The sequence below is a fragment of the Pristiophorus japonicus genome, chromosome 3 (genome assembly GCF_044704955.1).
Source record: "Pristiophorus japonicus isolate sPriJap1 chromosome 3, sPriJap1.hap1, whole genome shotgun sequence".
Lineage (NCBI taxonomy): Eukaryota > Metazoa > Chordata > Chondrichthyes > Pristiophoridae > Pristiophorus > Pristiophorus japonicus.
Window position 1 is genome coordinate 123,101,544 of NC_091979.1, and position 26,275 is coordinate 123,127,818.

The following is a 26,275-nucleotide window of genomic DNA, read 5'->3' on the forward strand; positions in this document are numbered from 1 at the left end:
GCAGGCAAAGCAGATATACCGACCGCACAGATGTCCGCTGAATGCACCACATTAACAGTCCCCACATCTCAGCCACCCCTGAACCTGACCCCGACCGCACACAAACGCGGGGCGGGGCCGGCTGTCCTGGTGACTATGACGACCTGGTGATGCAAGGCGGGCTGTGATGTCATTGGACGGCGATCGATCTCTCCGGTATTCGGCTCGATGGCCTGAGGTTCGCTGGCGGCTGCGCCGGTACAGCCGCTTCCGGTGCGGAGGTGAGAGGTGAGAGGTGAGCGCTGTCGTTCCCAGGGAGGCTGTGTGACGGGATGCTGGCGAGCCGGCGATGTGTGTGTGAAGCAGGAGCCGGGGGCGAGCCGAGGCCCGCGCAGCAATGAGAGCCAGAACGCGGGCCGGCCCGGGCCACTCGCTGTGTGCTGCGGGCGCCGCCTCGGTGTGAGTCGCTCGGCACCGACTGACGCAGCAGTGAGGCGGAATCGGAAGATGTGAAAATGGAAGGGATCCTGTACAAGTGGACGAATTACCTGACGGGTGAGCGGGGCCGGGCTGGGATCGCCCCCTAACCCCCGGGGTGAGCCCTGGGCTCTCCGCTCCAACAGTCCCGCCAAGCCGCGCGGCCCGGGCCCGATGTGATGACATTTTGGGCCCGCACCGAACTGGGCCGCGCGGCTGCTTAAAGGGACCACGTCCCCTCCCTCCCCAAATATATATATATATATATAGTGGGGGACATAGCTCTGCTCCCCACTCCAGCGGATCGGCGGAGCCTTGCGGCTCTTTAATGTCGCCTCTTCGTCTGGGACCCTCATTAGCTGAGAGTCCCGATAGTTTCCGAAATGAAAGTGTTTCAATGTTGGCGGTTTGTTGTTAAAAGGTCATTTACTCCGTGTGCCGAGCTGTTCAATATTACATAGAATTTTGCAGCACACAAACGGGCCTTTCGGCCCAACACGGCTGTGCCCACGAGTCTCCTCCCACCCTACTTCATCTAACCCTATCAACCTACCCTGTTCCCCTTTCCGTCATGTGGTTCTCTAGCTTCCCCTGGTGAGAATGTGGAACTCGCTACCACAGGGAGTGGTTGAAGCGAATATTATCGATGCATTTAAGGGGAGGTTAGATAAGCATAAGGGGGAGAAGTGACTGGAGGGTTAGGCTGATAGATTTAGATGAGGAAAGGCGGGAGGAGCCTCGAGTGGGCAATAATCAAGGGAATAATGGAGGCATGTGAAAAAGGAACGGCGGTAGTTATGGGGGATTTTAACCTACATATCGATTGGTCAAATCAAATCGCAGGGGGTAGCCTGGAGGAGGAATTCATAGAATGCATACGGGATTGTTTCTTAGAACTGTATGTAACAGAGCCTACAAGGGAGCATTTTGGATCTGGTCCTGTGTAACGAGACAGGAAAAATAAACGATCTCCTCGTAAAAGATCCTCTCGGAATGAGTGATCACAATATGGTTGAATTTGTAATACAGATTGAGGGTGAGGAAGTAGTGTCTCAAACGAGCGTACTATGCTTAAACAAAGGGGACTACAATGGGATGAGGGCAGAGTTGGCTAAAGTAGACTGGAAACAAGGACTAAACGGTGGCAGAATTGAGGAACAGTGGAGGACTTTTAAGGAGCTCTTTCATAATGTGCAACAAAAATATATTCCAGTGAAAAAGAAGGGCGGCAAGAGAAGAGATAACCAGCTGTGGATAACCAAGGAAATAAAGGAAAGTATCAAATCAAAGACCAATGTGTATAAGGTGGCCAAGGTTAGTGGGAAACTAGAGGATTGGGAAGATTTTAAGCAACAGCAAAGAATGACTAAAAAAGCAATAAAGAAAGGGAAGATAGATTACGAAGGTAAACTTGCGCAAAACATAAAAACAGATAGTAAAAGCTTTTACAGATATATAAAACGGAAAAGAGTGACTAAAGTAAATGTTGGTCCTTTAGAAGATGAAAAGGGGGATTTAATAATGGGAAATGTGGAAATGGCTGAGACCTTAAACAATTATTTTGCTTCTGTCTTCACAGTGGAAGACACAAAAACCATGCCAAAAATTGCTGGTCATAGGAATGTGGGAAGGGAGGACCTTGAGATGATCACTATCACTAGGGAGGTAGTGCTGGACAGACTAATGGGACTGAAGGTAGACAAGTCCCCTGGTCCTGATGAAATGCATCCCAGGGTATTAAAAGAGATGGCGGAAGTTATAGCAGATGCATTTGTTATAATCTACCAAAATTCTCTGGACTCTGGGGAGGTACCAGCAGATTGGAGAGCAGCCAATGTAACGCCTCTGTTTAAAAAAGGGGGCAGGCAAAAGGCAGGTAACTATAGGCCGGTTAGTTTAACATCTGTAGTGGGGAAAATGCTTGAAACTATCATTAAGGAAGAAATAGCGGGACATCTGGATAGGAATAGTGCAATCAAGCAGACGCAGCATGGATTCATGAAAGGGAAATCATGTTTAACTAACTTACTGGAATTCTTTGAGGATATAATGAGCATGGTGGATAGAGGTGTACCGATGGATGTGGTGCATTTAGATTTCCAAAAGGCATTCGATAAGGTGCCACACAAAAGGTTACTGCAGAAGATAAAGGTACGCGGAGTCAGAGGAAATGTATTAGCATGGATAGAGAATTGGCTGGCGAACAGAAAGCAGAGAGTCGGGATAAATGGGTCCTTTTCCGGTTGGAAATCAGTGGTTAGTGGTGTGCCACAGGGATCAGTGCTGGGACCACAACTGTTTACAATATACATAGATGACCTAGAGGAGGGGACAGAGTGTAGTGCAACAAAATTTGCAGATGACACTAAGATTAGTGGGAAAACGGGTTGTGTAGAGGACTCGGAGAGGCTGTAATGAGATTTGGATAGGTTAAGCGAATGGGCTAAGGTTTGGCAGATGGAATACAATGTCGGAAAGTGTGAGGTCATCCACCTTGGGGGAAAAAAAACAGTAAAAGGGAATATTATTTGAATGGGGAGAAATTACAACATGCTGTGGTGCAGAGGGACGTGGGGGTCCTTGTGCATGAATCCCAAAAGGTTAGTTTGCAGATGCAGCAGGTAATCAGGAAGGCAAATGGAATGTTGGCCTTCATTGCGAAAGGGATGGAGTACAAAAGCAGGGAGGTGTTGCTGCAACTGTATAAGGTATTGGTAAGGCCGCACCTGGAATACTACGTGCAGTTTTGGTCACCTTACTTAAGGAAGGATATACTAGCTTTGGAAGGGGTACAGAGACGATTCACTAGGCTGATTTGAGAAATGAGGGGGTTACCTTATGATGATAGATTGAGTAGACTGGGTCTTTACTCCTTGGAGTTCAGAAGGATGAGGGGCGATCTTATAGAAACATTTAAAATCATGAAAGGGATAGACAAGATAGAGGCAGAGAGGTTGTTTCCATTGGTGAGGGAGACTAGAACTAGGGGGCACAGCCTCAAAATACGGAGGAGCCAATTTAAAACCGAGTTGAGAAAGAATTTCTTCTCCCAGAGGGTTGTGAATCTGTGGAATTCTCTGCCCAAGGAAGCAGTTGAGGCTGGCTCATTGAATGTTTTCAAGTCAAAGATACATAGATTTTTAAGCAATAAGGGAATTAAGGGTTACGGGGTGAGGGCGGGTAAGTGGAGCTGAGTCCACGACCAGATCAGCCATGATCTTATTGAATGGCGGAGCAGGCTCGAGGGGCTAGATGGCCTACTCCTGTTCCTAATTCTTATGTTCTTATGTTCTTATGAGTGGACTGGCTTGTTTCTGTGCTGTATATCCTATGTAAATGCATCTATGCTATTCGCCTCAACCATTCCATGTGGTAATTATCATGCTGAGACCATGAGCTATGGTGTTTGGTGTCACTAGTTTTCCTTTTCAACCTAACCACAAACCCAGAGTAACATGATTAAATATGGTATTACACTTTTCCAAGAGCTTCCAGTCGTTTTTGTAATTGCACCAATCTTGTCAATTCTGGTTCCTTTTGTGTTATTTAAAACCTTGCATTTGAGGGAAAGGAATCCAATGTGCCTTTGGGAGCAAAAAAATAATGGTGGAAAACTATGCGAAACCCTAAAGTAGCTATTGAAAACATTAATCCCCAAATTAACACATTCTGTAGATTTTCTGAACTATTGCATTTGTTCAGCTATTCCATCTAAGACATTGCTTCACATGTTGCATTTGCTTGAATAACAGTAAATTTCAGAATGCAGTACAATTGGGCTGAGTTTTTTTTTCTGAGCTGAACCGTTCTTTTATTCAACTTTGATATAATTTTGACAATCTTGCTACAGGCTGGGTGAACAGTGGTTGAGAATGCACTTTGGGGATATGGATTTGGTTATTTAGGGCATTACATTAGGTGTCAGTCATGGCTAAATTGGTAGTATTTTCACCCTGCCGAGTCAGAAGGTTGTGGGTTCCCACTCTAGAGACTAGAACACAAAAATCTAGGATGACACTCCAGTGCAGTACTAAGGGAGTACTGTCTAAGGAGCCAAAAGTATTAAACCGGGACTCCTGTCCCCACCACTGGACATAAAAGATCCCATGGCGCTACATAAATGCAAGTCTTTCTTTTACATTTTGGGAGGTAATCTGAGTTTGAGATGAATGCAGGGCAAGGCTCACTCTAAAATGTCCCAATAATTTTCATTGCCACCAACTTAGCTCAGCTGCCGTAATGAAAATGCACTTCTGAAGTTGTCGATGAATATTTTTGTGACAGTTTAGAGCATTGGTCATACCAGACCAGAAGTTGCTAAATACTGTCAGTAAATGTGGGTGAGGGAAATAAAATGTTGTTGAGAATTAAAATGCACTAAGAAGGTAATTGTTAAATTGAGTGTACTGTTTATTCCCAAAGTAACATGGTGACAGTGGGGAAATTGGTATTGGCATATGGAGGCCTGATTTTGTGAAGTTCCTTGGCAACAGAACAGTCCTTTATCATGTAGTTGCAGATATTATGGAGATGTACACATTTAATTTTTTTTAAATTGTTTGTGGGATGTTGGGCAACTCTGGCAAGGCTGCATATAATCCTCAAACCTTGTTGCCATGAGATTTTAGACTGATACTTATAGTTGAGGAAGTGCTACATTGTTGGTGGTGCTATCTTTTAGATAAGATGTAAAACCAAGGCCAGGTGGAGTACAAGATCCCATTATACTATTCGTAGAAGAGCAGCGGAGTTCTCCCAGTATCCAGGTCATTATTAATCCCTCAATCAACACATCCTCTGAACATTACTATTTGTCGGACCTTATTGTGTAACAATTGACAGCCATGATTTCCTATATATGAAAAGAGACCGCAATGGTTGCACTTCAAAAGTAATTCAATGGCTATGAAGCACATTAGGACCTTCCTGAGGATGTGAAAGTTGCTACATAAATGCAAATATGTTTTTTCTTTAACAGTTTTTGAGTTTGTTTAATAACAAACGAGGAGTGGGAATTTTTTAAAATTTGAAAGTAGTAAAAAAAAGTATTTTTCTCTTTAACTCAGCTGCATCTTACAATCTATTCTCGCATCGGACAGTGGGCAGGGAATCTGCTATTAAACCACTGACAGTGGTATTCTTGACGTACCACCAGTTGAGTTTTTCTCCTGGATTTTTTTTCTTCAAATTAGAGCATATTGGCTACACCCAGTATGACCTCTGAACTTGTCATCATGAATCCAAGTTTTAAAATGCATGGTATGGTGATGTATGTTTGTGCTGGGAATGGAGCACTTTTCTGCTTCAGGCTCCAGTGCTGGTATCAAATACTCCCAGGCCAGGTGTGTAGCACAGCAAGTTCCAAAGTAAAGTTTATTTTCCAATGAGATGCTTTACTCTTACCTGAAATGTGCCAGTGTGGCATTTCCAACAACAACAGCTTTTATTTATATAGCGCCTTTAACGTAAAACATTCCAAGGCGCTTCACAGCAGTGTTATAAGACAAAACAAATAAATTTGACACTGAGCCACACAAGAAGAAATTACGGCAGATGATTAAAAGCTTGGTCAAAGAGATAGGTTTTGAGGAGTGTCTTAAAGGAGGAAGGAGAGGTTTAGGGAGGGAGTTCCAGAGCTTGGGGCCCAGGCAGCTGAAGGAATGGCCACCAATGGTTGAGCAGTTATAATCAGGGATGATCAAGAGGGCAAAATTCAGGAGCACAGATATCTCGTGGGGTTGTGGGGCTGAAAGAGATTACAGAGATGGGGAGAGGAGAGGCCATGGAGGGATTTGTAAATGAGTATGAGAATTTTGAAATCGAACCGTTGCTTAACCGGGAGCCAACATAGGTCAGCGAGCACAGGGATGGTGAGTGATCGGGACTTGGTGCGAGTTAGGACACGAGTTAATTACATTTAATGTTTAAGTTTATTTTCTTGTTTTTAGTTGTACAATATAAAATTGGAATCAAAATAAGAAAGAAAGAAATACTTGCATTTATGCAACGCCTTTCACGACCACCGGATGTCTCAAAGCACTTTACAGCCTTTTCACAGGCCAAAAATAGTTGCGTAAGATTAGTTTCAAATACACTGAAGATTAACTCCTGCCTATCCTGTGAACTTTGGTGCTTCAAAAAATTAGTTGCAATCTAACCTTCCAATTGTTATTTCTCTCCTAGGTTGGCAGCCTCGTTGGTTCGTACTGGATAATGGCATACTTTCCTATTATGATTCTCAGGATGATGTTAACAAAGGCAGCAAAGGAAGTATCAAAATGGCTGTATGTGAAATTAAAGGTAAGGAATAAAGACCTATAAATTGGCGCTGGTCACAAAACAGGCAGTGTTAAGGCCCAACGATGTTAAGCTGCGCCAGGTCAAAATGGTCTAGGTAGTACGCAAAATTCGTGCTCAGTCCTTATTAACATGATTCTATTCTTGATCTCAACACTAAAACTGCTGCTCATTGGCTTACTGCTCAACAGATGGACCAATATTAGGTCCAGTCTAATTCCCAGTCATGTTTGGCCCAGGCTTTAATCAGTACTTAAAGGCTGATGTGCATTGATGCTACAGCACCTCATTGTCAAGCCACTTACAACTTCAACTGGAATATCAGCAGTGGAAACACATGGCAGAGCCTCAGCACAGGGAACGAGACGATAGATTCTGCAACGCAGTTCTTGAGGAACTGGCTGTGAAGAGGAGGCGGGCTGTCCTCTTCCCATACACTGGCAGGAAGCCCTCGCCCCACAACTCGAAGATTTTGGCAGGAGATAGCCGTCTAAGTGACGGCCATTCAGTGTGGAAAGAAGTTTACTGATCTCACACAGCAGATCAAGGTGAGTGAAGGCTTCAGCAAATTCCATATCTCACCATCTGCACCACAAGCCCCTCACACACTGCTCAATGCATCACACCCCAGCACTTACCTGCCAACAACCTCTACCTATCACCACTCGCGCCTCACAATCAGCTTCATTTCACCCTCACAACCGTACCACTGCTGCAACACACACACCCACATCTCGCACCTTGCATATGTTGACAGCTATTCAATCATGGCAAGCACATTGCATCACACTCACTCACACACTTCTCTTTCTCTTGCAGGCCAAGGTCGCGCATAATTGGAGAGAGCAGCAGCAGACAGGCATGAGGCAAGCTGCCATCCAGGACTTCAACCAGCTGGAAGAGAGAGAAGCTAGATCATTGGGCAGCAGATAATAGAGGCCGTGACAACTGGTGTGATTGAACCCATTGGGGACAACAATGAAATGCTTATTTCATTCCTAATCCTTCTCATCCCATTTGCCCCTCATCTCACAATCTCTTCTCACTTGCTGCTGATGTATGCAGCATATTTTGCTCCCACCTCTCATAACCTGACCATAGCCATAATCTGACTTTCTGCTTTCACCTAATCAAGAACAAGCACCAGATCAGCCTGTCTCTGAGGTGATGCACAAGAGCGAGGGGGAGAAAAAGATGACCCAGCGTCACCTAATCTGCCACTCGCAGACCCCAACTCAGAAATGGGCACAGTGGGTACTTTAGAGGCTAGTATAGAAGCGGGATCTGCACAGAATGAGGCACTGGACGTGAGTGGGTTGCAGCAAGGCAAGGGTAGCTCGGGGACCAGTTTGCTGGAGGGCAAGATCGCGCACAAGTTCTGCTGCACAGGACTCAGATGAGGACCCAGAGGGGATGGCCTTCAGAAGAAGGGTGGTGGGCATGCACACCGAATTGCTAGGTGCAATGACCAGTCTGCCAGAGAGGCTCTTGACAATGCCAAGGAGCATGGAGGAGTCCGCCTCCAATATTGCATGGGGCTTTGTGCAGAGTTTGGAGCCCAGGATTTCCAGGCTGTCGATCCAGACCTGGTGCTGCGTGTGATTGGAGATGTCGCAGCTGCCATTGCAGCACAGGCGGAAGCGGCCCAACTTCTTAGTGGTGCAGCAGAAGCGCAGACCCGCTCTCGTGCAGTCTCAGCTTGATGACACCCAAGCACAGATTGCTCTCGTGAAATCTTAGCTTGCTGCCGTCATGGCTGGTTTTACCAGTGTCGACTGGGGCTTGCAGGGTGTTGCAGCAGCCTAGCAATCTCTGCTCCAACAGATTGCAAGGAATGCTGAAGCACTGCCCTGGGTGACTGGCAGTGGGTCTGTGGAGCAGGACCCTGCTGTCCCCTCAGGATGACAGCATTCCTGTTCCCACAACTGCCACTCCGCCATTGCCCTTGCCGCTGCTTGCCAGCCCAGACTGCTGCTGCCCATGCCAAGGTGGTGCAGTCTATCTATGGTCAGGCCTTCTAGGGCCAGAGCTGCTCAAGGCCATCCTGCAAGGCCACCTGAAGTCTTCCCCCATGGAAACTCAGCAGCTTTCAACCAGCCACGCTGCAGCCACTAGGGGCGCATGTTGTAAGAGCACTAGATCAGGAGAAGGCACCCGAATGACAGGCACTAAGGGATTGCACAAGGTGATTAGTGCATATCCTGTGTCAATTGATTTTGGATAAATTTATTAATTTAGTTTGGAATCTTTTGTGGTGGCTCTCATTTCAGTTTTGTGCCTCGGAGGACACTGATATTCCATGACTGAGGGATGGAATGATGGGATATGGTAAGCAATGGCGATCTGGGATTTCTTTCATTGGAATCTGAATTTGATGAGGCGTTCACGGACAGCCCGCCCGGAAGGGGGATTGGGTGCTGGCCGCATTCCTTCCTCCTCGTCCTCTTCCACTTGCTCACCTTCCTCTTCTTCTCCTCCTCCTCCTCCTGAGACGGTTCCGCAATCCCTGGTGGCCAAGTTGTGAAGCATGCAGCAGACCACTGCGAAATAGGACACCCACTTCGGCGTCTACTGGAGGGCTCCTCTCAAGCGATCAAGGCAGCGGAACCGTTGCTTCAGTAGCTCGATGGTCTGCTCGATGATGTTCCTGGTGGAAGCATGGCTGAGCACTCATACGATTGCGGAGGGGAGTCATGAGCTCGGTGCAGAGCGGATAGCCCTCATCTCCGAGCAGCTGTCCTCAGGTTTGATGTGGTTGCTGAAAGATTGTTGGCATACAGGATTGGCGCAGGATGAAGGCATCGTGGCTGCTGCCAGGATAGCGAGCATTGAGCGTTAGGAAGCACTGGACGTGGTCGCACACTAACTGCACCTTAAGTGAGTGGTAGCCTTTGTGGTTAAGGAAGATCTCAGGATTGCTTTACGCCACCCGCAAAGTGGGCCGATGATCCTGCACTGTGGAGAAGCCTGCTATCCATTCAAAGCCACGTGCGCTTGTCCTGCTTCTCTTTGCTCAGAGAGAAGAACACACAGTTTTTCTCCTGGTGTAGAGAGCCTCAGTGACCTCAGAGAAGCAGCGATGGATGGCGAACTGAGATGTTAGCTATGGGTCCTGTTGCAGACTGGAAGGATCCGCTGGTGATGAAATTGAGGGCCACGGTGACCTTGACTGCCACTACTAGAGCTGTGGTTGCCCTGCTCAGGCTAAAAGTCTGATTGCAGGAGATGGCAGAGTTCTGTGACTACCTTCTTGGTGAAACGTAACCTCCTAATACACTGCTCCTCACTTAAGTGGATATACGAGAAGTGCTTTCTGAAGACACTAGGTGGGTAAGGCCTCCTGTTGAGAGCACTCCTGCCCCCCCCCCCCTTCTCCCTCTGCGCAAGTCTTCTCGTCTTCACTGCCTCCACCCCCTCTCCTGAAGATACTCGAGCGCGAGGATGTGTGCTAGTAGAGCCTCCATGATCGTGAACAAATGTTGTGAGCTGAAGCCTTTAAATAGGAATGAAGGCGTTCTCCACTTGCAACAACACTCTGTTAATAAAGCTGGTGAAGTTGAAGAATATTTCACAGAAACATGTTGGGTGCAAGTAGTTGCTGGAGCCTCCCTCCTGCTTGTCAATGCTTGCTCAGCTTATGGCACTTAAGGCATGCCGGTAAGTGCAGCGACAAAGCTGAAACTCGTAGATTGAGGGTCAAGTGAACATTGCACGCTCACTGACTTTATGATCTGCATAATTTACATATCTCTAGTGAGCGTGGACATCGGCCACACTGCCGACCATCCAAAAATGGCAACCGCCATTTTTTCACCCGAATCTGGGGTTAACAGGTGGTGCTAAACACCAAATTTCTAAGCTTAAAGTGTTTTCCCAAGTCAAAGGATCATAAATGAAAGAAGTTTGGCACATACGTTTCTTTTTATAATCTGCGACATATTACTAGACTGAAATCTTTACTTCAGAGTTCCTTAAATTCTCTGTCTAGAGTTTAGGGTGGTATGTCCGAAGCATTGGTTTTATTCACACTTGCTTAACATAGAAACATAGAAACATAGAAAATAGGTGCAGGAGTAGGCCATTTGGCCCTTCGAGCCTGCACCACCATTCAAGGTTAGCTTTCAGAAAATTTGAAACTGATAATTTCTAAGATACCTTTTGTGGGTTTACTATATATTGCTAAACTTTTCATGGAAATTAGATTACTTGCAGTACGACTGGAGCGTTTCATAATTTGTTTCTCTTTTAAAATCAGTGCATCCAACTGACAATACACGAATGGAGCTGATCATTCCTGGAGAGCAACATTTCTATGTGAAATCGGTCAATGCTGCTGAGAGGCAGAGATGGTTGGTGGCACTAGGGAGTTCAAAAGCATGTCTGACCGATACCAGGACTAAAAAGGAAAAAGGTAATATTAAATGCAAGCAGGATTTGTAACACAAATAAAGGAAACTATAAGCCATCTGTCATAACTTTGTTTTCCTGACAAACTGTGGTGCAAATAATGAAGCTTTTCTGGTCACCCTTCTGACACTATTGTGTCCATTGTATTGTGTTGTTCATTGTTTTTTAAGACAGTAAGTAGATCTTGGAGCCATTTGGGGATGTGTTTCTATGAAAAAGTTGTCGTGTCAACAGATTATTGGCTGTGCCTATTAAACCCATGTGATTAGGAAAATGAATTAGCAATTATAACCTTGTAGATATATGGTGAAACATAATTATATAAGAACATAAGAATTAGGAACAGGAGTAGGCCATCTAGCCCCTCGAGCCTGCTCCGCCATTCAACAAGATCATGGCTGATCTGGCCGTGGACTCAGCTCCACTTAACCGCCCGCTCCCCGTAACCCTAAATTCCCTTATTGGTTAAAAATCTATCTATCTGTGATTTGAATACATTCAATGAGCTAGCCTCAACTGCTTCCTTGGGCAGAGAATTCCACAGATTCACAACCCTCTGGGAGAAGAAATTCCTTCTCAACACGGTTTTAAATTGGCTCCCCCATATTTTGAGGCTGTGCCCCCTAGTTCTAGTCTCCCCGACCAGTGGAAACAACCTCTCTGCCTCTATCTTGTCTATTCCTTTCATTATTTTAAATGTTTCTATAAGATCACCCCTCATCCTTCTGAACTCCAAGGAGTAAAGACCCAGTCTACTCAATCGATCATCATAAGGTAACCCCCTCATCTCCGGAATCAGCCCAGTGAATCATCTCTCTACCCCCTCTAAAGCTAGTATATCCTTCCTTAAGTAAGGTGACCAAAACTGCAGTACTCCAGGTGCGGCCTCACCAATACCCTGCACAGTTGCAGCAGGATATCCCTGCTTTTGTATCCATCCCTCGCAATGAAGGCCAACATTCCATTCACCTTCCTGATAACCTGCTGCACCTGCAAACTAACTTTTTGGGATTCATGCACAAGGACCCCCACGTCCCTTTGCACTGCAGCATGTTGTAATTTCTCCCCATTCAAATAATATTCCCTTTTACTGTTTTTCTTTTCCAAGGTGGATGACCTCACATTTTCCGACATTGTATTCCATCTGCCAAACCTTAGCCCATTCGCTTAACCTATCTAAATCTCTTTGCAGCCTCTCTGTGTCCTCTACACAACCCGCTTTCCCACTAATCTTTGTGTCATCTGCAAATTTTGTTACACTACACTCTGTCCCCTTTTCCAGTCATCTATGTATATTGTAAACAGTTGTGGTCCCAGCACCGATCCCTGTGGCACACCACTAACCACCGATTTCCAACCCGAAAAGGACCCATTTATCCCGACTCTCTGCATTCTGTTAGCCAGCCAATTCTCGATCCATGCTAATACATTTCCTCTGACTCCGCGTACCTTTATCTTTTGCAGTAACCTTTTGTGTGGCACCTTATCGAATGCCTTTTGGAAATCTAACTACATCACATCCATCAGTACACCTCTATCCACCATGCTCGTTATATCCTCAAAGAATTCCAGTAAATTAGTTAAACATGATTTCCCCTTCATGAATCCATGTTGCGTCAGCTTGATTGCACTATTCCTATCTAGATGTCCTGTTATTTCTTCCTTAATGATAGCTTCAAGCATTTTCCCCACTACAGAAGTTAACCGGCCTATAGTTACCTGCCTTTTGTCTGCCCCCTTTTTTTAAACAGGCGTTACATTAGCTGCTTTCCAATCCGATGGTACCTCCCCAGAGTCCAGAGAATTTTGGTAGATTTTAACGAAAGCATCTGCTATAACTTCCGCCATCTCTTTTAATACCCTGGGATGCATTTCATCAGGACCAGGGGACTTGTCTACCTTGAGTCCCATTAGCCTGTCCAGCACTACCCCCTTAGTGATAGTGATTGTCTCAAGGTCCTCCCTTCCCACCTTCCCGTGACCAGCAATTTTTGGCATGGTTTTTGTGTCTTCCACTGTGAAGACCGAAGCAAAATAATTATTTAAGGTCTTAGCCATTTCCACATTTCCCATTATTAAATCCCCCTTCTCATCTTCTAAGGGACCAACATTTACTTTAGTCACTCTCTTCCGTTTTATATATCGGTAAAAGCTTTTACTATCTGTTTTTATGTTTTGCGCAAGTTTACTTCCGTAATCTATCTTTCCTTTATTGCTTTCTTAGTCATTCTTTGCTGTCATTTAAAATTTTCCCAATCTTCTAGTTTCCCACTAACCTTGGCCACCTTATACGCATTGGTTTTTAATTTGATACTCTCCTTTATTTCCTTGGTTATCCATGGCTGGTTATCCCTTCTCTTGCCGCCCTTCTTTTTCACTGGAATATATTTTTGTTGAGCACTATGAAAGAGCTCCTTAAAAGTCCTCCACTGTTCCTCAATTGTGCCACCGTTTAGTCTGTGTTCCCAGTCTACTTTAGCCAACTCTGCCCTCATCCCACTGTAGTCCCTTTTGTTTAAGCATAGTACGCTTGTTTGAGACACTGCTTCCTCACCCTCAATCTGTATTACAAATTCAACCATACTGTGATCGCTCATTCCGAGGAGATGTTTTACTAGGAGATCGTTTATTATTCCTGTCATTACACAGGACCAGATCTAAGATAGCTTGCTCCCTTGTAGGTTCTGTAACATACTGTTCTAAGAAACAATCCCGTATGCATTCTATGAATTCCTCCTCCAGGCTACCCTGTGCGATTTGATTTGACCAATCGATATGTAGGTTAAAATCCCCCATGATTACTGCCGTTCCTTTTCACATGCCTCCATTATTCTCTTGATTATTGTCCGCCCCACCATGAAGTTATTATTTGGGGGCCTATAAACTATGCCCACCAGTGACTTTTTCCCCTTACTATCTCTAATCTCCACCCACAATGATTCAACATTTTGTTCATTAGAGCCAATATCGTCTCTCAAAACTGCCCTGATATCATCCTTTATTAACAGAGCTACCCCACCTCCTTTCCCTTCTTGTCTATCTTTCCGAATTGTCAGATGCCCCTGTATGTTTAATTCCCAGTCTTGGCCACCCTGCAACCATGTTTCAGTAATGGCCACCAAATCATACCCATTTGTAATGATTTGTGCCGTCAACTCATTTACTTTGTTTCGAATGCTGCGTGCGTTTAGGTGAAGTGTTTTAATACTAGTTTTTAAACCATGATTTTTAGTTTTGACCCCTCCTGCAGCCCCTTTATATTCATACATATTGTCCCTTCCTATCACCTTGTGGTTTACACTTACCCCAGTGCTACTCTGCTCTGTTGCCTCCTGCCTTTTGCATTCTTTCTTGGGGTTTTGGTCATCTGAGCTCTCACCCACTCTAACTAGCTCAGAGCCCTCTCCTGGGTTCCCATTCCCCTGCCAAGCTAGTTTAAAGCCCTCCCAACAGCACAATCAAAACCACCCGCGAAAACATTGGTCCCGTCTCTGTTGAGGTGTAACCTGTCCGACTTGTACAGGTCCCACCTACCCCAGAAGCGGGTATGGATGTTAGTCTTGCACTGACTTTCCTCATCAGTCCATTATAATTAATGCATTCTGTTCTTGCTAAACAAACTATATGGCACTGAACTTGTTTGTAAAAATGTGGTGAATTAATCCATTAGTTCATATCTGTAAATTGTGTACTTTTATTTGGTTTCTCTAGAAATCAGTGAAACCAATGAGTCTCTCAAAACTAAGATGTCAGAACTTCGGTTGTACTGTGACTTATTGTTGCAACAAGTTCATACAATACAAGAGTCTGTCAAACAAGACCAGCCAAGTTTGTCACCTGCTGCTGAGGTATGATATGTTTCAGAAGATATACTGGTGACTAGTTTAGATTTTGTAGATATGTGTTTATATTTCTTGCTCTAGGATATCCAGTGGAATATTGGGCCCTAACTAGAAGGTCCTGAATACAAATTCTAAGCCATCTGACTTTCTCTCATTGTACAATTTTTTTTACTATATCTAGGTCATTCTACTAGATCACAGAAATGCATAGAAGTTGCAATATGAAAATGGGCTATTCGCCCAAGAATTCCACATTGGCATTCATCCTTCACCTTTCACATTTATCCACCCTGTTCCCAGATCCTTTCAACCCCTTCATCCTTCATCCACCTATCCAATCTTGAATATTGACATCGTTTCTGCCATAACCATGAACCTGGAAGTTATATAGGCCTCACTATCTCTGAACATTATATGAAAGGCATTCAATAAGGTGTCACATGAAAAGCCACTACACAAGATAAAGGCTCATTCAGTTGGGGTAATATATTAGCATGGGTTGAAGATTGATTAAAGGACAGAAAACACAGTTAGGAATGAATGGGTCGATGTTTACATCATTATGGGATTACTTTAAAGTAAGTGATATTCTATGTGCCTGCTACAATTTAGTGAATTAATTAAAAGTTGTCCAGCTAAGTCTCTACAATGAACAAAAGTTGAGTTTTCTTTAAAATTATGTAATATAAATCCGGTAAAGTGTTGCTCCACGTTTTGTAATTTATTAAAAACACCATGTGGCTTGGAACCTGTAAATTGTGTAAAGCTTGTGGTTGTTTAGTATTTGGGCAACTATCGATCACCGTTGTGTACATATAAAACACGTTGTGAAATGTGTATAGTTAAATAACAATTTTGTTTGTTTCTTAGAACATGAATGAAGCCTCATCCTTGCTCAGTGCCACTTGCAATACCTTCATTACAACTCTTGAAGAGTGTATGAAAATAGCCAATGCCAAGTTTAAGCCAGAAATGTTCCAGTTTTCTCACTCTGATCCACTTGTCTCTCCTGTATCACCTTCACCTGTTCAGATGGTTCGGGTATGGTACTATAAAAAGCAACAAATATACATTTACTAATGCTTCTGCATTTTGTCTGCTGTTGTTTCTCATGTAAAATTTTATTGTCTTTCCAGTGACATGCACTTGATATAAATTGAGCTGTGATACAAGTCTAATATGATTTTCATGTTGGTAATGTTTTTTTTTCAATATTGCAGATGAAACGATCCATTAGTCATCCTGGTATCATTATTTATGATGGGTAAGGGAATGGCATTCTGTTATTGGTTACAGAAATAAATTATATTTGGGCACTGGTAATTGTGATGATCATTGTTTAATAGCGCAGATGAATACGTGGCTTGAGCAGGGAGGGATTCAAATTCCTGGGGCATTGGAACCAGTTCTGGGGGAGGTGGGACCAGTACAAACCGGACGGTCTGCACCTGGGCAGGACTGGAACCAATGTCCTAGGGGGAGTGTTTGCTAGTGCTGTTTGGGAGGAGTTAAACTAATATGGCAGGGGGATGGGAACCAATGCAGGGAGACAGAGGGAAACAAAAAGGAGACAAAAGCAAAAGACAGAAAGGCGATGAGGAAAAGTGGAGGGCAGAGAAACCCAAGGCAAAGAACAAAAAGGGCCACTGTTCAGCAAAATTCTAAAAGGACAGAGGGTGTTAAAAAAACAAGCATGAAGGCTTTGTGTCTTAATGCAAGGAGTATCCGTAATAAGGTGGATGAATTAACTGTGCAAATAGATGTTAACAAATATGATGTGATTGGGATTACGGAGACGTGGCTCCAGGATGATCAGGGCTGGGAACTCGACATCCAGGGGTATTCAATATTCAGGAACTTTTCAGAATGGCAGGCAGTGACTAGTGGGGTACCGCAAGGTTCTGTGCTGGGGCCCCAGCTGTTTACACTGTACATTAATGATTTAGACGAGGGGATTAAATGTAGTATCTCCAAATTTGCGGATGACACTAAGTTGGGTGGCAGTGTGAGCTGCGAGGAGGATGCTATGAGGCTGCAGAGCGACTTGGATAGGTTAGGTGAGTGGGCAAATGCATGGCAGATGAAGTATAATGTGGATAAATGTGAGGTTATCCACTTTGGTGGTAAAAACAGAGAGACAGACTATTATCTGAATGGTGACAGATTAGGAAAAGGGGAGGTGTCATGGTACATCAGTCATTGAAGGTTGGCATGCAGGTACGGCATGCAGGTACAGCAGGCGGTTAAGAAAGCAAATGGCATGTTGGCCTTCATAGCGAGGGGATTTGAGTACAGGGGCAGGGAGGTGTTGCTACAATTGTACAGGGCCTTGGTGAGGCCACACCTGGAGTATTGTGTACAGTTTTGGTCTCCTAACCTGAGGAAGGACATTCTTGCTATTGAGGGAGTGCAGCGAAGGTTCACCAGACTGATTCCCGGGATGGCGGGACTGACCTATCAAGAAAGACTGGATCAACTGGGCTTGTATTCACGAGTTCAGAAGAATGAGAGGGGACCTCATAGAAACGTTTAAAATTCTGACGGGGTTAGACAGGTTAGATGCAGGAAGAATGTTCCCAATGTTGGGGAAGTCCAGAACCAGGGGACACAGTCTAAGGATAAGGGGGAAGCCATTTAGGACCGAGATGAGGAGGAATTTCTTCACCCAGAGAGTGGTGAACCTGTGGAATTCTCTACCACAGAAAGTTGTTGAGGCCAATTCACTAAATATATTCAAAAAGGAGTTAGATGAAGTCCTTACTACTCGGGGAATCAAGGGGTATGGTGAGAAAGCAGGAATGGGGTACTGAAGTTGCATGTTCAGCCATGAACTCATTGAATGGCGGTGCAGGCTAGAAGGGCCGAATGGCCTACTCCTGCACCTAGTTTCTATGTTTCTATGATAGAATAAAAGGAAAAGGAGGTGGGGTAGCATTGCTGGTTAAGGAGGAGATTAATGCAATAGTTAGGAAGGACATTAGCTTGGATGATGTGGAATCTATATTGGTAGAGCTGCAGAACACCAAAGGACAAAAAACGTTAGTGGGAGTTGTGTACAGACCTTCCTACAGTAGTAGTGATGTTGGGGAGGGCATCAAACAGGAAATTAGGGGTGCATGCAATAAAGGTGCAGCAGTTATAACGGGTGACTTTAATATGCACATAGATTGGGCGAGCCAAACTGGAAGCAATACGGTGGAGGAGGGTTTCCTGGAGTGCATAAAGGATGGTTTTCTAGACCAATATGTCGAGGAACCAACTAGGGGGGAGGCCATCTTAAACTGGGTGTTGTGTAATGAGAGAGGATTAATTAGCAATCTCGTTGTGCGAGGCCCCTTGGGGAAAAGTGACCATAATATGGTGGAATTCTGCATTAGGATGGAGAATGAAACAGTTAATTCAGAGACCATGGTCCAGAACTTAAAGAAGGCTAACTTTGAAGGTATGAGGCGTGAATTGGCTAGGATAGATTGGCGAATTATACTTAAGGGGTTGACTGTGGATGGGCAATGGCAGACATTTAGAGACCGCATGGATGAACTACAACAATTGTACATTCCAGTCTGGTGTAAAAATAAAAAAGGGAAGGTGGCTCAACCGTGGCTATCAAGGAAATCAGGGATAGTATTAAAGCCAAGGAAGTGGCATACAAATTGGCCAGAAATAGCAGCGAACCCGGGGACTGGGAGAAATTTAGAACTCAGCAGAGGAGGACAAAGGGTTTGATTAGGGCAGGGAAAATGGAGTACGAGAAGAAGCTTGCAGGGAACATTAAGACGGATTGCAAAAGTTTCTATAGATATGTAAAGAGAAAAAGGTTAGTAAAGACAAACGTAGGTCCCCTGCAGTCAGAATCAGGGGAAGTCATAACGGGGAACAAAGAAATGGCAGACCAATTGAACAAGTACTTTGGTTCGGTATTCACTAAGGAGGACACAAACAACCTTCCGGATATAAAAGGGGTCAGAGGGTCTAGTAAGGAGGAGGAACTGAGGGAAATCCTTATTAGTCGGGAAATTGTGTTGGGGAAATTGATGGGATTGAAGGCCGATAAATCCCCAGGGCCTGATGGACTGCATCCCAGAGTACTTAAGGAGGTGGCCTTGGAAATAGCGGATGCATTGACAGTCATTTTCCAACATTCCATTGACTCTGGATCAGTTCCTATCGAGTGGAGGGTAGCCAATGTAACCCCACTTTTTAAAATAGGAGGGAGAGAGAAAACAGGGAATTATAGACCGGTCAGCCTGACATCGGTAGTGGGTAAAATGATGGAATTAATTATTAAGGATGTCATAGCAGCACATGTGGAAAGAGGTGACATGATCGGTCCAAGTCAGCATAGATTTGTGAAAGGGAAATCATGCTTGACAAATCTTCTGGAATTTTTTGAGGATGTTTCCAGTAGAGTGGACAAGGGAGAACCAGTTGATGTGGTATATTTGGACTTTCAGAAGGCTTTCGACAAGGTCCCACACAAGAGATTAATGTGCAAAGTTGAAGCACATGGGATTGGGGGTAGTGTGCTGACATGGATTGAGAACTGGTTGTCAGACAGGAAGCAAAGAGTAGGAGTAAATGGGGACTTTTCAGAATGGCAGGCAGTGACTAGTGGTGTACCGCAAGGTTCTGTGCTGGGGCCCCAGCTGTTTACACTGTACATTAATGATTTAGACGAGGGGATTAAATGTAGTATCTCCAAATTTGCGGATGACACTAAGTTGGATGGCAGTGTGAGCTGCGAGGAGGATGCTATGAGGCTGCAGAGCGACTTGGATAGGTTAGGTGAGTGGGCAAATGCATGGCAGATGAAGTATAATGTGGATAAATGTGAGGTTATCCACTTTGGTGCTAAAAACAGAGAGACAGACTATTATCTGAATGGTGACAGATTAGGAAAAGGGGAGGTGCAACGAGACCTGAGTGTCATGGTACATCAGTCATTGAAGGTTGGCATGCAGGTACAGCAGGTGGTTAAGAAAGCAAATGGCATGTTGGCCTTCATAGCGAGGGGATTTGAGTACAGGGGCAGGGAGGTGTTGCTACAGTTGTACAGGGCCTTGGTGAGGCCACATCTGGCGTATTGTGTACAGTTTTGGTCTCCTAACCTGAGGAAGGACATTCTTGCTATTGAGGGAGTGCAGCGAAGGTTCACCAGACTGATTCCCGGGATGGCGTGACTGACCTATCAAGAAAGACTGGATCAACTGGGCTTGTATTCACTGGAGTTCAGAAGAATGAGAGGGGACCTGATAGAAATGTTTAAAATTCTGATGGGTTTAGACAGGTTAGATGCAGGAAGAATGTTGCCAATGTTGGGGAAGTCCAGAACCAGGGGACACAGTCTAAGGATAAGGGGTAAGCCACTTAGGACCGAGATGAGGAGAAACTTCTTCACCCAGAGAGTGGTGAACCTGTGGAATTCTCTACCACAGAAAGTTGTTGAGGCCAATTCACTAAATATATTCAAAAAGGAGTTGGATGAAGTCCTTACTACTAGGGGGATCAAGGGGTATGGTGAGAAAGCAGGAATGGGGTACTGAAGTTGCATGTTCAGCCATGAACTCATTGAATGGCGGTGCAGGCTAGAAGGGCAGAATGGCCTACTCCACCTATTTTCTATGTTTCTATTAGACTTTTTAAACAACAGTATTTTCTAGCCCAATATTTTAGTCAACATTGCCCCATATCCAATATAAATACGGTTGCTGTAGAACATGCTGTCAATCAACATTTGCAGTAACAAATACAATCCTTAATTCTTCATTGTGATTGCACATCAACATACCATTGCTGGCACAACTGGTCACCATTGACTTAAATGTATGCAGGAAATGAATAGGATATTAACACTGTAGTGATGTTTAAAATCTAATTGCTAGGTACTAATTATAAAACGTTCCATCTTATTGTAGTTATGGGTTTTGGTTTTATATATTGTGGCTGCCAGTGCACCACCTTTCAGTACTTGCAGCTTGACTTCTCTATTTTATCGATGTAACTATTTGTACTGCCCTTTTTTTGACAGTCAGACAGACAGGCGTCTGCCAAGCCCCGCCACCCCATGCCCGTACTGCACTTTTTTGGACCGACATGCGACAAGCCCCGTTCCCCCCCCCTGCCCCCGAATCATTCCATCGACGTGGTGCTGAGAAACAGGACCTGAGGACCTGACTTTTCTTTTCTCCCCCACCCCCACCCCGGGCCAAGAGTGACAGGGGACGGGGGGGTGGGGGCGGGGGGTGGAATTGGAGGGGAGAGAGGGAACTCGGGGAAGACGACGGATCACGTTCTTGCAACCCCCTACAAGGGACATCGTTGGAGTGGATTATATCCAGAAGTCATGACACTGTCACTATTCACTTCATACCCAATAAACCTGTTAACAATCCGTACACAATGCCTGCCCCATCTATGGTGGGGTGGGTGGGGGGCGAAGGATGCACTTGTGCTGGGGTAAGGCATTTTGGCTGGGGGAGGGATGCTCTTGGACTGGGGTAAAGCACTTTGGTTGGCCTTTGCTGTCTTCTGGGGAGCTCTCTTCTGTTGCTTCAGGAAGTCAAAGTGGATCGCATTACAATTTGCAAAGTCAGTGAGACCTTAGGATGGGTGGATCCAGTTACACATTCCAGTGCAACTTCAGGGTGTGGCTTATCGTCCAAGGAGACCAATCATAGACAAAGGGTGGAGCGTGGTGGCCATTTTGGCAGTACAGATAAGCATGTCTTTATTTTATACACATGATGATTTCATTCCTGGGCACTCTGTTAAAATGAAATTTTTATTTTCAGCAGGAGACCGGACACTAATCACCAAAAGGAAACTCTTATTGTGATGTCACATGCTGAAGAACACAGGAGAATACAGACATATTCAGATACTGAATCATACAGTGACGGCGCTCTGGAAGATGCAGAAAGTAAGCATAGAAATTGATTTCTTTGAGAAATCATACATGTAATTCTTTGAATAATGGAGTCAATGGCATTCTTAGTATAAAATGTACAGGTTTCACTTGCTAATTTAATTCAAGAAAATTTCTATTTGTTACTTTTTTAAACTTTGATTTGACATTGAAATATTTGATTGTTTTATTCGTTACTTTCAATACAGAAAAATTCCATGCCAGTTATAAGAAGCAGAACAGTGTAGGATAGAGGGACGAAAGGTGCTCAAACATGTTGAGTATTTTTGACATTGGTTTTTCCTGTAGCTAAAGTAGGTTTTAAGAACATCAGAGTTAAATGATCCCACAATCAATGGATCAGATCAAAGCTATGCAGCCCTGCCATAGCCAGTTGTGAATGGTGGTAGACAATTAAATAACTAATGGGAGGAGGAGGAGGCTCAATGAATATCCCCATCCTCAATGATGGCAAAGCCCAGCACACAAGTGCAAAAGACAAGGCTGAAGCGTTTGCAGCCATCTCCAGCTAAAAGTGCCGAGTGGATGATCCATATCTGCCTCCTCCTGAGGTCCCCACCATCACAGAAGCCAGCTTTCAACCAATTCGATTCATTCCACATGATATCAGGAAACAGCTGAGCACACTGGATACAGCAACGGCTGTGGGCCCCAACAGCAGGCCGGCTGTTGTGCTGAAGATTTGTGCTCCAGAAGTAACCGTGCCTCTAGCCAAGCTGTTCCAGTACAGCTATAACAGCGGCATCTACCCAACCAATGTGGAAAACTACCTAGGTATTTCCTGTCCACAAAAACAGGACAAATCCAATCTGGCCAATTACCGCTCCATCCGCCTACTCTCAATCATCAGCAAAGTGATGGAAGGTGTCGTTGACAGTGCTATCAAGAGGCACTTAATCACCAACAACCTGCTCACTGATGCTTAGTTTGGGTTCCGCCAGGACCACTCGGTTCCAGACTTCATTACAGCCTTGGTCTAAACATGGACAAAAGAGCTGAATTCCAGAGGTGAGGCGAGAGTAACTGCCCTTCATCAAGGCAGCATTTGACAATGTGGTGTCAAGAAGCCTTAGTAAAATTGAAGTCAATGGGAATCGGCAGGAAAATTCTCCACTGACTGAGCACTGAACATCTCCACTTTTGACCTTATGATGGAGGGAACATCATTGATGAAGCAGCTAAAGATGATTGGTTCCTGGGACTGAGATGATTGACCTCCAACACCCACAACCATTTTCCTTTTGTGTTAGGTATGACTCCAGCCACCACCATTCATGACTGCAGGACTGCAGAACGTTGATCTGATCCGTTGGTTGCGGGATCACTTAGCTTTGTCTATAGCATGCTGCTTCCACTGTTTAGCATGTGTTGTAGCTTCACCACATTGGCACTTCATTTTAGGTATACCTGGTGCTGCTGCTCCTCATATGCACTTCGACACTCTTCATTGAACTTGGGTTGGTCCCTGGCTTGATGATAACGGTAGAGTGAAGAATATGCTGGGCATGAGGTTAGAGATTGTGGTGGAATACAATTTTGCTGCTAATGGCCCACAGCGTCTTATGGATGCCCAGTTTTGAGCTGCTAGATCGGTTCTAAATCTGTCCCATTTAACACAGTGGTAGTGCCACACAACACGATGGTGGGTGTCCTCAGTGTGAAGACGGGACGTTGTCCTACCAATACTGGCATGGACAGATGCATCAGTGCACAAAAATCTTATCTATCTCAATCATGGATATATTCATTGGCTGAGCATCCACAGCCCTCTCGGGTAGTCCTAAATGGTGATCATTTTCCAACAGTCTATCGACTCGGGATCAGTTCCTATGAACTGGAGGGCAGCTAATGTAACAACACTTTTTAAAAAGGGAGGGAGAGAGAAAGCGGGTAATTATAGACCGGTTAGCCGACATCAGTGGTGGGGAAAATGTTGGAATCAATTATTAAGGATGAAATAGCAGTGCATTTGGAAAGCAGTGACAGGATCGGTTCAAGTCAGCATGGATTTATGAAGGGGAAATCATGCTTGACAACTCTTCTGGAATTTTTTGAGCATGTAACTAGTAGAGTGGACAAGGGAGAACCAGTGGATGTGGTATATTTGGACTTTCAAAAGGCTTTTGACAAGGTCCCACACAAAAGATTGGTGTGCAAAATCAAAGCACATGGTATTGGGGGTAATATACTGTCGTGGATAGAGAACTGGTTGGCAGACAGGAAGCAGAGAGTTGAGATAAAAGGGTCCTTTTCAGAATGGCAGGCAGTGACTAGTGGAGTGCCACAGGGGCCCCAGCTCTTTACAATATACATCAATGATTTGGATGAAGGAATTGAGTGTAATATCTCCAAGTTTGCAGATGACACTAAACTGGGTGGCGGTGTGAGCTGTGAGGGGGACACGAAGAGACTGAAGGGTGACTTAGATAGGTTAGGTGAGTGGGCAAATGCATGGCAGATGCAATATAATGTGGATAAATGTGAGGTTATCCACTTTAGGGGCAAAAACGCAAAGACAGAATATTATCTGAATGATGGCAGATTAGGAAAAGGGGAGGTGCAACGAGACCTGGGTGTCATGGTTCATCAGTCATTGAAAGTTGGCATACAGGTACAGCAGGCGGTAAAGAAGGCAAATGGTATGTTGGCTTTCATAGCTAGGGATTTTGAGTATAGGAGCAGGGAGGTCTTACTGCTGTTGTACAGGGCTTTGGTGAGGCCTCACCTGGGATATTGTGTTCAGTTTTGTTTCCTCATCTGAGGAAGGACGTTCTTGCTATTGAGGGAGTGCAGCGAAGGTTCACCAGACTGATTCTTGGGATGGCTGGACTGACATATGAGGAGAGACCAGATCAACTGGGCCTTTATACATTGGAGTTTAGAAGAATGAGAGGGGATCTCCTAGAAACATACAAGATTCTGACGGGACAGGTTAGATGCGGGTAGATTGTTCCCGATGTTGGGAGAAGTCCAGAACCAGGGGACACAGTCTTAGGATAAGGGGTAGGCCATTTAGGACTGATGAGGAGAAACTTCTTCAGAGAGTTGTTAACCTGTGGAATTCCCTATCGCAGAGAGTTGTTGATGCCAATTCATTGGATATATTCAAGAGGGAGTTAGGTATATTCCAGAGGGAGTTAGATATGGCCCTTATGACTAAGGGGATCAAGGGATATGGAGAGAAAGCAGGAAAGGGGTACTGAGGGAATGATCAGCTATGATCTTATCCAATGGTAGTGCAGGCTCGAAGGGCCGAATGGCCTACTCCTGCACCTATTTTCTATGTTAAATGGCCGACCCCCTAATCCTGAGACAATGGCCCCTAGTTCTAGACGCTCCAGCCAAGGGAAACAGCCTCTCAGCATCTATTCTGTCAAGCCCTGTAAGAATTTTATATATTTCAATAAGATCACCTCTCTTTCTTCTAAACGCCGGATAGTACAGGTCCATTCTACTCAACCTCTTAGAATTATAGAAATTTACAGCACAGAAGGAAGCCATTTGGCCCACTGTGTGTGTGTCAGCAGAAAAACAGCTATCCAGCCTAATCCCACTTCCCAGCTCTTGGTCCGTAGCTGTTTAGTTTATGGCACTTCCAAGTGCATATCCAAATACCCTCATTGCATTTAACAGCCTTTCAGGCAATGAGTTCCAGACCCCCACAACCTTCTGGGTGAAAAAAGTTCTCCTCAGCTCTGCTCTAATCCTTCTACCAATTATTTTAAATCTGTGCCTTTGATTATTGACCTCTCTGCTAAGGGATATAGGTACTTCCTATCCACTCTGTCTAGGCCCCTCATAATTTTATACACCTCAATTGAGTCTCCCATCAACCTCCTGTTCCAAAGAAATAACCCAGCCTATCCAATCTTTCCTCATAGCTAAAATTCTGAAGTCCAGGCAACATCCTCATAACTCTCCTCTATACCCTCTCTAGGGCAATGACATCTTTCTTGTAATTTGACCAGAACTGTATGCAGTATTCTAGCTGTGGCCTGACTAGTATTTTGTACAGTTAAAGCATAGCCTCACTGCTCTTGTATCCCAGAGCTGCGCATGCGCATCACCCAGCAGTTGCGGCCTTGCAGCGTGGACATATTTTCTTCAGCTCCGTGGGCGAACTGGCTGGGGGGAGGAGGAGAAGGGGAGGGAGACTGAGGGATGAAGGGGGACGGAGTGGGGGGGGGCGGTGTGGGGAAGGGGGCAGGGGAGGGTGGGGGAGAGAGACTGGGGGGAGGGGGAGATGGAGTGGGGGGGGAAGAGATGGGCGGGGGGTGAGGGACAGAGGGGAGACAGGTGGAGGAGGAGAAGGGAGAGGGTGGCGGGGGAGACAGGTGGAGGAGGAGAA

At 45.0% G+C, this 26,275-nt stretch overlaps 1 protein-coding gene across 3 annotated transcripts in view; it reads left to right on the forward strand.

Annotated features, from left to right (window-relative positions):
* Positions 1-266: 266 nt before the first annotated feature.
* plekha3 (pleckstrin homology domain containing, family A (phosphoinositide binding specific) member 3) overlaps positions 267-26,275 on the forward strand; it is a 33,494-nt gene continuing 7,485 nt past the window's right edge. Inside the window, exons 1-8 of one of the 3 annotated variants that reach the window (XM_070875788.1) lie at positions 267-534; positions 6,640-6,756; positions 11,009-11,164; positions 14,872-15,008; positions 15,873-16,043; positions 16,223-16,266; positions 21,794-21,921; positions 22,116-22,182. In XM_070875788.1, the coding sequence (XP_070731889.1) occupies positions 495-534; positions 6,640-6,756; positions 11,009-11,164; positions 14,872-15,008; positions 15,873-16,043; positions 16,223-16,266; positions 21,794-21,921; positions 22,116-22,159 (837 nt within the window). In that variant the 5' untranslated portion in view covers positions 267-494 and the 3' untranslated portion in view covers positions 22,160-22,182. The remainder of the gene's footprint in view (positions 535-6,639; positions 6,757-11,008; positions 11,165-14,871; positions 15,009-15,872; positions 16,044-16,222; positions 16,267-21,793; positions 21,922-22,115; positions 22,183-26,275) is intronic. The other 2 variants (XM_070875786.1, XM_070875787.1) reach the window with 2 other exon arrangements.